At 39.0% G+C, this 14,710-nt stretch overlaps 1 protein-coding gene across 3 annotated transcripts in view; it reads left to right on the plus strand.

The window, feature by feature from the left end:
* Nucleotides 1-14,710, plus strand: part of BARD1 (BRCA1 associated RING domain 1) — an 82,751-nt gene that overhangs the window by 50,352 nt on the left and 17,689 nt on the right. For all 3 annotated transcript variants that reach the window (XM_019446083.2, XM_019446084.2, XM_019446085.2), the window contains one exon: nt 10,371-10,479. In XM_019446083.2, coding sequence (XP_019301628.2) covers nt 10,371-10,479 — 109 coding nt within the window. The remainder of the gene's footprint in view (nt 1-10,370; nt 10,480-14,710) is intronic.

Below are 14,710 nucleotides of genomic sequence, written 5' to 3' on the forward strand. Positions count from 1 at the left end.
TCACTTATGGTCTTTTCTTCCCACTTAGTTCCATTTAATGTTTCTTGCAGGGCTGGTTTAATGGTTATGTATTCCTTTAGCTTTTATTTGTCTAGGAAACTTTTTTTTCCCCCTCCTATTCTGAATAATAGCCTTGCTGTGTAGAGTATTCTTGGCTGCAGATTTTTCCTTTCAGCACTGTGCATATATCATGCCATTCCCTTCTGACCTGCGAAGTTTCTGCTGAAAAATCTGCTGATAGTTGTATGGAGTTTCTTATGTGTAACTATCTTCTTTTCTCTTGCTGCTTTTCAAATTCTGTCTTTATCATTACTTTTTGCTGTTTTAGTTACTATGTACCTTGGTGTGGACCTTCCTGGCTTGATTTTGTTGTAGGAATCTCTGTGCCTCCTGGATCTAGATATCTTTTTACTTCCCCAGATTAGGAAAGTTTTTAGCAGTTATTTCTTCAATTAAATTTTCTGCCTCATTTTTTCTCTTTTTTCTTCTTCTAGGGTCTCTCTAATATTTGCATTATATTACACTTGATGGAGTCCCTGAGTTCTTTTAGTCTGTTTTCAATTTGTATAATTTTTTTCTCGCCTCTGGTCACTTGATTACTTTCCATTACTCTGTACTCTCAGTCACTAATTCATTTTTCTGCTTCCTGTAGCTTACTATTTATTCTGTGTACTTTATTTTTAATTTTTATTTCATTTATTTTATTCTTCTTCTCTGGCTCTTTTTGAGGGTCTCACTGATGTCCTCCACCTTTTCCTCAAGTCCAGTGAATGTCTTTATTATCATTACTTTAAATTCTTTATTAGGCATTTTTTTTTTATCTCCATTTTATTGAGCTCTCTTGCTGTGATTTTGTCCTGTTCTTTCATTTGAGACATATTCCTCTGTTTCATCATTTTGTCTCTGTTTCTTTCTTTTTTTTTTTTTTTTTAATGTTTATTTTTGAGAGAGGGAGACAGAGACAGAGTGTGAGTGGGGAAAGGACAGAGAGAGAGAGACAGAATCCAAAGCATTGGGCTCGAACCCATGAACTGTGAGATCATGACCTGAGCCAAAGTTGGATGCTTAACCATCTGAACCACCCAGGTGTCCTTCTCTGTGTCTGTTTCTGTGTGTTAGGAAAGTCAGCCAAGTCTCCTGCCTTGTGAAGTGATGGCCTTATGAAGAAGAGGTCCTGTAGTGTCTTGCAGTGCAGTGTCCCCTGTTCACCAGAACATGGCACTTCATGGGTGTCTCCTGTGTGTGTTGTGTGAGCCCGTTTATTGTGTCTTGACTGCTTTTTCCTTCAATCTAGTCATCTGCAGTGGTTCTCTTTGCCAGTTGTGGCCAGTGTTAGGTCCCTGGCAAGGGTGGGGTGCACAGTTTTAACAGGATGCGTGATATTCCATGAGGGCCCTCTACCACTACCACGACCAAGGCCCTGTGAAGTATGCAGGTAGGGAGATGTGGTATTAGCAAGGCTTGCACGGGTCTTCTGGGGGTGGGGACCCACAGCGCTGGAACTGAGGCCGGCTCGACTGGCGGGAGCAGGGCTTGCTACAGACAAGTTAATAAATGTTGGCGCTGCACCGTTGCCCACAGGTGGCTGTGTGTTCATGCCTGGCAACAGGGGAGGGAAATGTTCTCGGTGTAGTCTCCCTGCAAAACCTACCCCTTGCTCTGAGATGAGTAAATAACTCTCCCATATCCCCCAGGTGTTTCCAAACTGCTGCTGCAAGATGCTGCTGCATCTCCCCAGGCTGTATGTTGAACTTTCTTTAAGGCCTGAATTCTACTTCCTAATGCCCTCTGGGGTCTCCCAGAGGGAGAGTATTCAAATTTCAGGCTTTAAGTCCTGCTGGTTGTAAGAACTGTGAAGCTTCTTTCACTTTCAAAGCCAAATGTTTTGGGGATTTGTCTTACCTGTGTAGGCTCCCATGATAGTCCTTCTCTGTGCCTGTGGCTCCCTCCCTCCCAGGGAGGCTGTGGTCCAATTAGCTTCCTACCACTTGTATGCCCTTCCTACCTTCTTCAGTGTGACCTCTACTCTTCTCTCTCATTGTGGGGTTTGTTCTGCCAAGGTTTGGGTTGTTTTCTGGGTTATTTACACTGATATGAGTGTTATCTAGTTGTATCCGTGGGGCAGGGTGATCTTAGGGTCCTCTTACTCCTCCATTTTACCAGCCTCTTCTCTTCCACTTCCTAGAAAGATACTCAAGGATGCTTTCTGCCTTCTCTGGTCTCTGGAACACGCGTGGAGTATCTTACAGAAATAAGCTCTTCCTCCATTCGGCACATCATTATCTATTTTGATAATTTGTATAGTATATAATATTTGAAAATCTCTCCAGTTTTGTTACTAGTAGTTGCCACTCTGAAATAGTAACGTATTGATAGTAGAGTACAGGAACTAGAGTGAAGATGGACTTTTTGTTGTCTCATTACTTTATCTTTACATATATTTTATATTTTATTTTTTTAATGTTTATTTATTTTGAGAGAGAGAGAGAGAGTGCCAGTAGGAGAGGGGCAGAGGTAGAGGGAGAGAGAGAGAATCCTAAGCGGGCTCTGCACTGTAAGCAAGGAGCCTGACATGTGGCTTGAACCCACAAATGGCAAGATCATGACCTCAGCCAAAATCAAGAGTCAGATGCTTAACAACTGAGCCACCCAGATGCCCTTTAAATTTATCTTTATATATTCCCTGTATGCTATAAAAATAAAGTTTACTTATTTTTCAGTTTTATCTGAGACTGATTTTTAGGAGGATGCCCATGAAGATCATCTTACTGATGCTTTGCATAGGGCATACCAGTGAGACAGGGTCTGTGGGGAAATACTGTATTTATTATATTTCTTATATGTATAGCAGAGTATCGCAAACCCATAAAGGTTTGGATCTGCCTTTATATGATTTAGTCAAATGCTGTGATCGTTCTTGAGTACTGAATGTTAAAAAATACTATCTTTATTTCCACATACTTCAGGGCCCTTTAAGCTAAGGAGGCATGTAAGCCAGCCTTGGGTCCACTGATTTGCACTGTAGTATAGACACAAGGAATTGGTGGTTAATATAGTTCCTATTGAAAGCATGTTTAATAGACGACTTATGTCCTTGACACCAAACATAGATTCTTTTTACTCGACATTTGACATATTTTGATTGATTTTATACCTTTTCTGCTACTGTAGGAATTTAACTTGAATTATTTCAATTGGGTGTAAAGCAAACTTGTAGAGAAGAGTAAAGATTTTTATAATTTAGTCTTGGGAGGGAGAAGAAAACCTGAGACAAAATCCAGCCTCAGACTAAGGGTATTTTTGGATGTCTTTGGAATGTAGCAAAGCTTGTATATGAGGACTAAGGGATCCATGTTAGAAAGTTCTGTATTCGGATATGTTCTGCTATTAAGTTGTCATAAATGGTGCTAAGACCATGTGACTTGGCGTGCCTGGGTGGCTCAGTCAGTTAAGCATCTGACTTCGGCTCAGGTCATGGTCTCACAGTTTGCGAGTTCGAGCCCTGTGTTGGGCTCTGTGCTGACAGCTCAGAGCCTGGAGCCTGCTTCAGCTTCTGTGTCTCCCTCTCTTTCTGCCCCTCCCTTACTCACACTGTCTCTCTCAAAAATAAACAAACATTAAAAAAAAAAAATTAACCAAAAAGACCATGTAACTTAAAATTTTGGAGAGAAGGCTCAAGAACCATTTTTTTTTAGTATTGCTTATAACGTGTGAAAATAACAGTCTTTTTATAGCCCAGGCGGTGGAAAGAGTCAACAACTCAGAAATATAATTAGGAATTGAATATTTATGGAAGGCCAGGTATGAGAAAAGAAAGAATGGAATATGGTTTATCACAAAGCTAAATGAATTTAAAAGCAATTTGTTGAATACTGGTGGAAGAAATCTTGAAACCTTATAAGGTAAGACTTGGTAACTAGGAATTAACTACGTATAGTACTATCATTGATATTCTTTATCTACTGTCTTCATTGTTTAATTTAAAAAATCCAGGGACTTTTAAAAGTTCACCAGTGAAGTCTTCTAGTCCTGTATTTTCTCATGGAAGCTGTGATCCTCAGCTGTGAACTTCCTACTGTAAGGTTTTGGGGCCCTAAGTCTTTATGATAATGGAGGGAATATGTGTATACTAGATGGTCATATATATCTACTTCAAACTTTATCTTTTGTTTAGACTTAATGTTATTCTAATACCTTACTGTTTTTTAAATCACAATTTACTTACAGTACTTTCTTATTTGCTTTGGCCTTTTGCTATGTGAACTTTGCCACTTTTAAAAATACATTTTACATTTAAATATATTAATTCATTTAACTCTGATTTTACTTCTGTTTTGCATGAGAAGTTACCTCTTATGTACTAAAATAAGAGTCCATTACCCAAGAGGGAAAATTACTTCTGTTTTAACCTCAGGTAAAAAGTTTCATATCTTCTATGCTTCTTCTTTGTCTGTGAATATTTATATTGGTGACTGGTCAAAACTATCTGTCTATCTTCCCTACTGCCTTCAGTGCATCCAATGTGAACCTAAAACAAAGCTCTTACATCCCATCAGAACTATTTTGACTGTATGGAGAATAGCATTTTTTTTTTTTTTTAAGAGATATATAAAGTTTAGGATTTGGCACATGGTCTGCCATTAGCATAGTTTCCCTTGCAAGCATGTAGAATTCGTAATTAGAAAATATTATATGGACCATTGGACCTATTAATTGTCCCATTGCCCTAGTTAATTTTTTAAAAAATTAATCTCCTATAACAGATAATTTATGTTTTACAGCTTAAAAAATAAATGTTGCTCTTTTGAATTTCTGTGCTGTTTCCTGCTTCACAGCAAGCCAAGTGACTTGAAAAATTAAAATCTATGTGTTTGTAATTTTATAGGATTCATAAAGGATTTCATTCATGGACTGTCTTGGTAGCCTGTCATGCATGATAGGTTTAGTATTAGCAAAAATGCCTTTTTGCATGAGTATCTGGGACTGAATGATCTGTGTATGCAAATGGAAGTCTAAATTTGCCCATCTCTCCTTCTCCCCTTTTAAAAGTGGTGAGACTTCTCTTGGGAATAGTCGTGGGCAGTTTCCACCATATTCTTGGACAGAAAGGACATGAAAGGGTTAATGTTGTGACCTGAACTGTTGCCTTTGGGGTGAAGCTGAATAGTTAAACACAGCAGTTCAACTCTTTAGTAAGAACTTACTTCTCATCAGTCTTAGTGATCAAAAAGAATCCTAGTGAGGAGAGTTATTCTGTCTTCAATTAATAATCAGTCACAGTGATAGTCTCCTGTACGTGTGACGTGTCACTTTTCTTCAAGTATTACCTTTTTTTCAAATTTTATTTATTTATTTATTTATTTATTTATTTATTTATTTTCTTTAATGTTTGTTCTTTTTTGAGATAGCGCGAGCAAAGTAGGGGAAGAGAGAGACAGGGAGAGAGAGAATCCCAAGCAGGCTCTGCGCTGTCAGCACATAGCCCAACTTAGGGCTTGATCTCCCAAACCATGAGATCACTGCCTGAGCTGAAACCAAGAGTTGGATGGATGCTTAACCGACGGAGCCACCTAGGTGCCCTGCAATTATGTACATTTTAAACTGATTTTTTTTACACTAAGTCTGTAAAGAAAATGTTAGTCCATTCAAATATATCATTATGGGGAAAAAGGTGTGGCTTTCTCGTACCCATGTGATAAAGGAGAAATCTTAACCTATGCTGTCTCCTCTTGCTCTGGTTTTTTGAAGGTGCCGTATAAAAACTTGTCTCTAATTTCAGATTTCAGTAGTCCACGACAAAGGCGAAACATGACAGGATTTAATAGGCTCTGTCTCCTGTGATGCAGGACTGAGGCTTAACTGATTATCTTTCAATCTGTAGCATTTGTATGTGCCATTCTCCAGTTCATTAGCAATACAGGAGGGCTCAGGGTTTAGTGAACTGTGTATAAGCAGAAGCTGTCCATAATCCAAGTGCATGTTTAAAGACCATATGAGATAGTAAGCTTTGTGTAGTAAGGACTCTAAATGTAAATTAGAATCCTGCCTGTCATTTATGACGGAAAACTTCAGTACAAGCATCTTACTTGTGCAGACAATTGTTTTACTGGTTACTTTTTGTTTGAAGCCCACAAGCTGATGGTGGTGCTTTGAGAAGTACTTTCATTAATATTATTCTGTGTTGTCGTAATGGACTTTTATTCATACCTGTGTAAAAACAACTATGCTATAGTTACTACTTATTAAAGTACACTTGATTGGGCTCTTACCTTTTATGTCTGTGAAGTGTGAAATTTTCAGTTGTTAAAAAAGTCTTTTTGTGTACAGTGATTTTTTTGATGGCCTATAGTATGACGTGGTTTTTTGTTGTTTATTCATTTTTGCACTTGGTGGTTTAAGACCCAGAATAATGGATTCATTATCTCAGATTTCTGTTTTTTGATTGTCATACTTACAGAATATATGTGTGAGGAGATTGTTTATTTGGTATGTGAGCACAGTATTTTAAGAGAATGAAACTGAGAAGTATCAAGTATAGTGGATGAAATTAATTGCCTTTTGAAATAAACTGAGATTGCTCTAAGTGTATGGGAATTTGGAAAGACCCCAAATGTAGCACAATGACTTGTCACTTTGTTGTAAATCAGAGAGCCAAAACACAATGCAGTTCTTGTAGAGAAAGACTGTTGTCAGAGGAAGGTTACAAGTTATTGAACCTAGGCCTAAAGGGAAATCTGAGAGTACAAATTTATCCATATTTACCAGTGCTAATCCAAAAAGAAAGAGTGACTGAACCTGATAGTGATAAGTAACAGTGATTAGAGAAATGTTTGCTGTGGTTCATTTCTTTTCTTGATCACTAGCTTTCTTTTCCTGCTATGCCATCAAAACATCTTTCCCCTTGGTCATTAATGACCTTGTCTCCAAACTGGTGCTTTTGTCCCTCATTTATGTGCCCTTCATGCAGCATCTGAGTTGACAGCTTCCTCCTCCCTCTTCCTTCCACTCTGTTTCCTTCCAGATCTTTCTCTATACATTCAGTGCAATTTTAAAAGCTGGTATTGTACCATGTTCGCCATTTTATATCTAGTTGAACACATTGCATTTTCATGGCTCACTTTAACGGCCATTACATGGACATACCATAATCTTAAAAACTATGAAGTCTTATAAAAGAAATGCTCATTTTAGGACACTTTTCTGGGGGGCTCCTGGGTGGCCCAGTCAGTTGGGTGTCCAGCTTCGGCTCAGGTCATGATCTCACAGTTCGTGGGTTCAAGCCCTGTGTCAGGCTCTGTGCTGACAGCTCAGAACCTGGAGCCTGCTTCGGATTCTGTGTGTGTCTCTCTTGCCCCTCTCCCACTTGTGCTCTGTCTCTCTCTGTCTCTCAAAAATAAATAAATATTAAATTTTGTTTTTAAAAAGAAAACTTTTTTTATGTTGGCATATTACTTTTTTTTTTAATTTATTTTTAAAAATTTATTTATTTTAAATTCAAGTTAGTTAACATGCAGTGTTTATGGGTTTCAGGAATAGAGCCCAGTGATTCATCACTTCCATATACCACCCAGTGCTCATCCCAAGTGCTCTCCTTAATGCCAATCACGCATTTAGCCCATCCCCCCACCCACCTCCCCTCAATTTGTTCTCTGTATTTAAGTTTCGTATGGTTTGCCTCCCTTTCCGTTTTTATCTTGATTTTCCTTCCCTTCCCCTATGTTCATCTGTTATGTTTCTTAAATTCCACATATGAATGAAATCATATAATATTTACCTTTCTCTGACTTTACATAGCATAATACACTCTAGTTCGATCCATGTTGTTGCAAATGGCAAAATTTCATTCTTTTTTGTTAATGTTTTTTGTTTTTAGTTTATTTTTGAGAGAGAGAGAGAGTGAGAGAGAGAGAGGGAGGCAGTGCATTAGTGAGGGAGGAGCAGAGAGAGAGGGAGAGACAGAATCTGAAGCAGATTTCAGGCTCTGAGCCATCAGCCCAGAGCCTGATGTGGGGCTTGAACTCATGAACCGTGAGATCATGACCTGAGCCGAAGTCAGACACTTAACTGACTGAGCCACCCTGGCACCCCAAGATTTCATTCTTTTTGATCACTGAGTAGTATTCCATTATATATATATTCCACATCTTCTTTAACCATTTATCAGTCAATGAACATTTGGGCTCTTTCCATAATTTGGCTATTGATAGCACTGCTGTAAACATTGGGGTGCATGTGCCCGTTCAAATCAGCATTTTTGTATCCTTTGGATAAATACCTACTAGTGCAATTGCTGGGCCGTAGGATAGTTCTATTTTTAATTTTTTGAGGAACCTCCATACTGTTTTCTAGAGCTGCTGCACCAGTTTGCTTTCCCACCAGCAGTGCAAGAGGGTTCCCCTTTCTCCACACCCTTGCCAACATCTGTTTCCTGAGTTATTTCAGCCATTCTGATAGGTGTGAGATGGTATCTCATTGTGGTTTTCATTTGTATTTCTCTGATGGTGAGTGATGTTGAGCATCTTTACATGTGTTTGTTAGTCATCCGAATGTCTTCTTTGGAAAAATGTCTGTTCGTGTCATCTGCCCATTTCTTCACTGGATTATTTGTTTTTTGAGTGTTGAATTTGATAAGTTCTTTATAGATTTTGGATACTAACCCTTTATCTGATATGTCATTAGCAAATATCTTCTTCCATTCCGTCGGTTGCCTTTTAGTTTTGTTGATTGTTTCCTCCCAGAATAGCTAGGGCAGTCAAATTGCCCTGCATCATAACTCTCCTGTGTTTTTTCTTTGGCGCACAGCTGGGATTCAAAACCCAAAGTCTTAAAGGACCTGGCATCACTCAGACTCACTCCCTTCCTCCTCCAGAGCAGAGCCTCTCTGCTGAAGAAAGACCCTTGGCTGGCACCTGCAAGGTCTTTTGTCCTTAGGGAGGCAGTAAACCCCCTTCCAAAAGTACTCCAGGAAGGGGACTGTTCCCTCCCAGTGTATCCCAAAGATCACTACACGACACTATGCACTCCAGGACCTCGTCCCTTCTCTCCAGGAGCATGCTCCACAGTTCTGCTCCAAAGAGAGTTGTGCACGTCCACAACCTCAGAGTTTGAGCTCCATCAGCTGTTTGCAAAAAAGAACTGAGACCTCAGTACTTCTCGTTCCCCTGTCCATGGGCCAGGGAGGTTTTCTTCTTGTGCTGTCTCAATGCTGCACTATCTCAACACCTCTCTGTTCTGTCTCTTCATGGAAAGGTTCCCTTTTCCTCCACAGCTAAGCTGTTTTTCTCTCTGCTGATTCACATCCATGCACCTCGTACTTGCCAAGCTGTCTCCCTACAGCTGTGAAGGTCCTTTGCCACTCTGCAGATCAATTTCCTGGGTGTTCCAAGTACTCTGACTTCAAAGCAGCTGTGTTTGAGGGGCAAGGAAAGCCCAGGGTCCCCTCTACTTCTCCACCATCTTAACTCTATCATTTTAGAAAACTTTTTATCATAATACAATATATTAAAATTATTTTGAAACCATGTGTAAGGAAGTGGAATAGTAGACAAAAGTTGTACAGTTTTACCAATTTACTTATAAATAAAAAATGAATGATGGGCAGTATTGAATATTATTGGAATAAACAAGGAAAAACACAACCTTAGTTAAGTCATTGGAACCTTTTTGTTTTCTTATCTATGAAATAACAGATTTCTACACGTCTCTGAATTCCCTTCCAGTGTAATATTCAGTGACTTATGAATTAGCACATGCTGAGAAGTCTGCATCAACTTATTCCCTAAACCACAGTTGGTTTTCTTGATGGCTGTGATTACTATATAATGTACATACATATTAAAATTAATTTTAAAAGTGCCCTGTCCACTACTTTATTCATTTGTTTGTCATGTGGCACGGTTTTCTTTCTAGTGGATCTGAATGCTTGTCCTGTGTATTTATCTAATTTCTGTATTTGTTGACATAGAATACAGAGACTATAATAAGTATGGTAAATTATTTTTATTTGCATTTGAAAGCATCCTACCCTTGGTGATTAATGATTATAAAGCTATATTAAAAATGTGAATTTGAATACAGAAGAATACAGAGTTGTGAAAAAATTCATGTGTAAGTAACAATATATCCAATTAAAAATACTCCCTAGAATGGTCTGATATCAAATTGAAATTTCACATGTTTTTTTCCATTGAATTCAACAGCTTGTGATACTTGATTCTTATGCTTTGTATGAATTCTGAGTCATTTATTTTAGTATAAAAGTTGTGTATTATTAAGGAAGTTGAAAAAATTTATCCCCTGGTGCATCCATTTAGTTAAATATCAAGTCACACATTCTATTTACTTAAACCCATCTGCACTTATTTTACCAGGAACATATTTGGTTTGCGGCCTGTGGATTATGCAGACGGTGAAAATATGAAGTCACTATTGCTGCTACCAGAGGAGAATGAATCATCATCAACTCGCCATTGCTCAGTAGTAAGTATGGATTAGGCTTTGGGAAATTTAGGTCTTTTATTGAAATTGATTATGGAAGGAACATAATACATAAATTTCCAGTTAGCAAATTGCTTTCAATCACCAAAAAATTATTGAACATTTTCTTTGTATTAGCTACTGTGAGTTCAAAGACTATTATAATCAGAATAAATCCATCAACAAATATTTATTGACTCCCATATATATTTTAGGGAGCATTCATACTGCAATCAGTGTGACAGATAGAACTCTTATTCTCAAGGAACTCACATTCTAATATAGATGTCTGTAAGACAGAGATGTCTGTAAGACAGATGTCTCTTACAGAGACACTCTGTAAATATGTAAACTAATGTAAATGAAATAATTTCAGGAACTTAAATTGTGTGGTTTGAAGATTTTGTAGAGTATAATTGAGTGGAGCTTGAGGGCTCCAGAAAAGGCACTGCATTAGCTGGAGTCATTGGAGGGCCTTTAGAGAACTGATGTTTGATTTGAAACCTGAATGAGGAGGAGGAGGTATCCAGGTGAACATCTGGAGGACAGGTGTTCCAAGCAAGTGTATAGGGTCCCTTAGTGGATGAGTGTGGCATATTTGAAGGTTAGAGAGAAGGTCCTACTTGACGGTGACTAGTCAGTGTCTAAGAGTACTGGAAACCGCTGAAAGGATTTAAAGCAAGGGAATGACGATTTGGTTTATGTTTTAGGAAGTTCACTCTGGCTACTTTGTAATAAAGAGACTGAGGTGGGGCAAGAGTGGAGGCAGGGAGATCACTGAGGACTGTTTCATTGTGACAGGATGAGCTATCATGACCTCCTGGGTTAAGGTAATAGTGGAAATTACGAGAAGTATGAAGTTGAGTGTCTATTTTTGAGTTAATGGTACCATACTTTCTGATGGATTATATGTGAAGTGTGGATAAAGTAGAATTAATATGACTAGCAAAGGGGTAGTAGATGGTGGGGCCGTTTCCTGCTGTGGGGGAAGGAAATCAATAATTCTCTTGACCAATTTTATGTCTCTAAGGCAGCAAGTGGAGATCTTGAACAGGCACGTGAGTCTGTAGTTCAGGAAAGAGCTACAAGCTAGAGAAAGTGAAAAGAATGCTTATTCCATAGGAATTTACAGTTTAATGGTGAATATAGATATAAAAAGAGTTCATTACATACTGTAATGAATTTATAATAGAAGCCATAAAAATGTACAGGAGATCCACAGAGAAGGAAGAAGCTGATTCCAGAAGGGATCAGAAGAGCTTCACAGAGAAGGTAACAAGAAAGCTTGTAAACTTTTAAAGGTAAAAGTTTTAGCAAGGTATCTAATAGAATGCTGTTGGCTGCAGATAACAAAACATTTACTCAAATGCCTAAAGGCAGTATATTCTTTTATATAAAGGTAATCCCAATTTAGAATAGCTTTCTTTGGTGAGTTCAGCAATTAAATGGCTGCGCTAGAGACCCAAATTCTTTGTCTTTCTGCTTTGCCATCCTCAGGTTGGTGGCTTTGTCCTCACCAATCTCCCTCCAGTGGTTATAGGGTGATAGCCACAACTGCACATGTGACTGTGTCCACCATTAAAAGAAGGACTAAAACCCTTCCTAGAATCCTTCCACTGGACTTCCCCTTATGTCTTACTGGTCAGAACTGGTCACGCGGTTCGTGTTGACATACTTCATGGTTGGAGGCAGGGAAGGTTCTTGAAGAGTGGATATCTGGAAAAATGGGATTCTGTTAGCATGGAGGAAGTGAGCATTGCCGCACTGCAGTCAGGTATACAAAGTGGGGATGGCAGTCCAAATCTGAGGAAACAGAACTCATAGACAAGGAAGCATAAAGAATCTTTGAAATCTGAGAAACTAGTTAGTGTGAGAGGAGCACAAGGTATATTATCAGAGAAGAACCAGAGGTCAAGAGTGAAGTTGAGATCAGAATGTAAAAGGCTTTGGCTCCCCCCAGGAGGAGTTTAGACATTACTACGCAACAGGGCACTCTTTGTGCATTTTCAGTGTATTGGGACCGCAGAGGACAGCTGAGAGTGGGCCAAGACCAAAACCTGGTTAGGAGGCTGTGTGGTAAACAGAACTCTGATGGGAAATGGTGGTGTGATGTGGGCAGGGAGAGAAGAAGAGGGTTTTTCAAGAGAGGGGTGTGGTGGGTGCACTCAGCTGCTCAGATAGGGGAAGAGGAGAGAAAGGGATGAGTTCAGGTCAAAGATGTGGTCATAGCTGCTGTCGCAGGCTGGTTACCTTTGTGCTCTGACAACTGTTTATCTCCTGCCTTCTCCTGGACGTCAGCCCTGCAAGTGTGCACCAAGGTGGTTTTCATAATGAACTGCAGGAGAAAGTAGAAATCTTTCTACTTTACTAGTAGAAATTTACTAGTTTACAAAGAAGAAAGCTGAAACCTAATATGATTTGCTCATGGTTAACGAGCCATTAAAAAAAACGGAAGAAAGAAAGTAGGGTTTTTTTGAATGGACTAGTGAGAACTTGAATTTCTTAAATCTTAGGTCAGTACTCATTCAGTTCCACCATACTTAATAGGTGTAAATTGGCATGTATTTATTCATTTGGACTTGAACTCTACTGGCAGAACATAGCATGACTGAGTTGTCATTTGCCAATGTTCCTTTTATGAAAAGCTGGAGAAGAATTACATCAAATGTGTCAAAAACAAAGATACCTTTACGGTGGTCTTGGAGTGTGAACATGGCGATGTCCTCAGAAAAGAGGAAGTTGTTTACCCCCCCTCAGTTCTACCCAGTTACTGCTGTGTTTTTATAAAGTGTAAGAAGCCTGTACCTTCTGCATGTCTCATGGACATGGCCTCACAGTATCATTATTACTATCTTCATGGTAGATTTCTGGTGAAGGAAAAGATAATGGTTATATGGTAAGTCCTAAGGTGAAAGGGTTGTGTCCTTCTGGAATCTGTCTTCCCTCAGCTGCTGCCAGACCCCCTTTCACTCATCATTTTTCAGCCACGTTGCACCGCCTCACTGTTTCTAGAATCCACCAACATGCTCCCATTTCAAGTCCTCAGCACCAGCTGTTTTCTCTGACAGGGACAATTGTAGGGAACTGGACATAGATGTGGCACTCTGCATCACTCCCTTTAAATCCCACTCGGGTGTCGTCCTATCCAAGAGGGTTCTGTACTACTGTTTCTCAAGTAGCAGCCTCCCAGGGCTTTGTATCCTCCCAACCCTGCTTTATTTTCCCTTACCACTGATCATTTGACAAAATACATTTTTATTTTATTGGGTTTCTACCCTCCCTTCCAGTTAGACTATAACCTGCATGAGGTCAAGGACTTGCCTCTTTTGTTAATGTAGCAACCCCAGTACTGAGAACAGTGTCTGGCAAATAGTAGGTGCTCTCAATAAATGTATGTTAAATGCATGAGAGAGTACTAGAGGGCCCTCCCTGATACATGCTTGCTCCTAAAACCAGGACAAGTGCTTAATAGCTGAGTCTGAATTCCTTCAGATTTGTGATTTCCAAGTCCTGGGAGCTGCTTCAGGAAGAGCATCATGTGGAAGGAATTGGGTGATAAGTGTGTGGGGTTTGAGTGTCTTTACTTCCAATCTAGAATTTTTGTTTCATGGTTGTTGGAAGGCATTGTTTGAAATCTGAGAAGCTATCTCTAGTGACTTAAAAGGCTGTTGCTGTGTTCATTTTGTTACTTCTCTGCCCATGCTCCTTTTGAGTAGCATTTTTATCCTTTTTCTTTTCATAATTTCAAACCCTATTTTTTATAAACATTAATTAAGAATTTAAGAAAAATTTTCATAAGAGTTTAATGCCATGTACATAGCAACTAATATCTATAAAATCAGGGTATTGAACCCTTGGATGTGTTCTGAACATCTTTTGAACCTCATGGTGAATAACCTCTGCTTATTCAAACCACGTGCCTCCTCACCCACAGCTCCTGCCCCCAACAGTTGTGTGGCTTTGGTGGCTGTTTGCTTTATGTTGTTGTTGTTGTTGTTGTTGTTGTTAATAGTATTCCTTAACTATGAGAAATTAGTGTCGTTTTCTATTTTTTGTTCAGACTTACAAACGATGATAGGAAAATGCTTGACCCACTTTGGTGCTCTTCTCAGGCTGATGGAGATAGTATCATATGCTATATATATAGAATTGATATCTTTTCACTCTTGTATTTTGTACAGAGAACTCATTTAGCTGAAGTGGAGTTACATAAACTGGAAAGTAACGTGTTCCA

This window comes from Panthera pardus, unplaced genomic scaffold (assembly GCF_024362965.1).
Source record: "Panthera pardus isolate Hobbes unplaced genomic scaffold, ASM2436296v1 HiC_scaffold_10, whole genome shotgun sequence".
In the NCBI taxonomy this organism is placed as follows: Eukaryota; Metazoa; Chordata; class Mammalia; order Carnivora; family Felidae; genus Panthera; species Panthera pardus.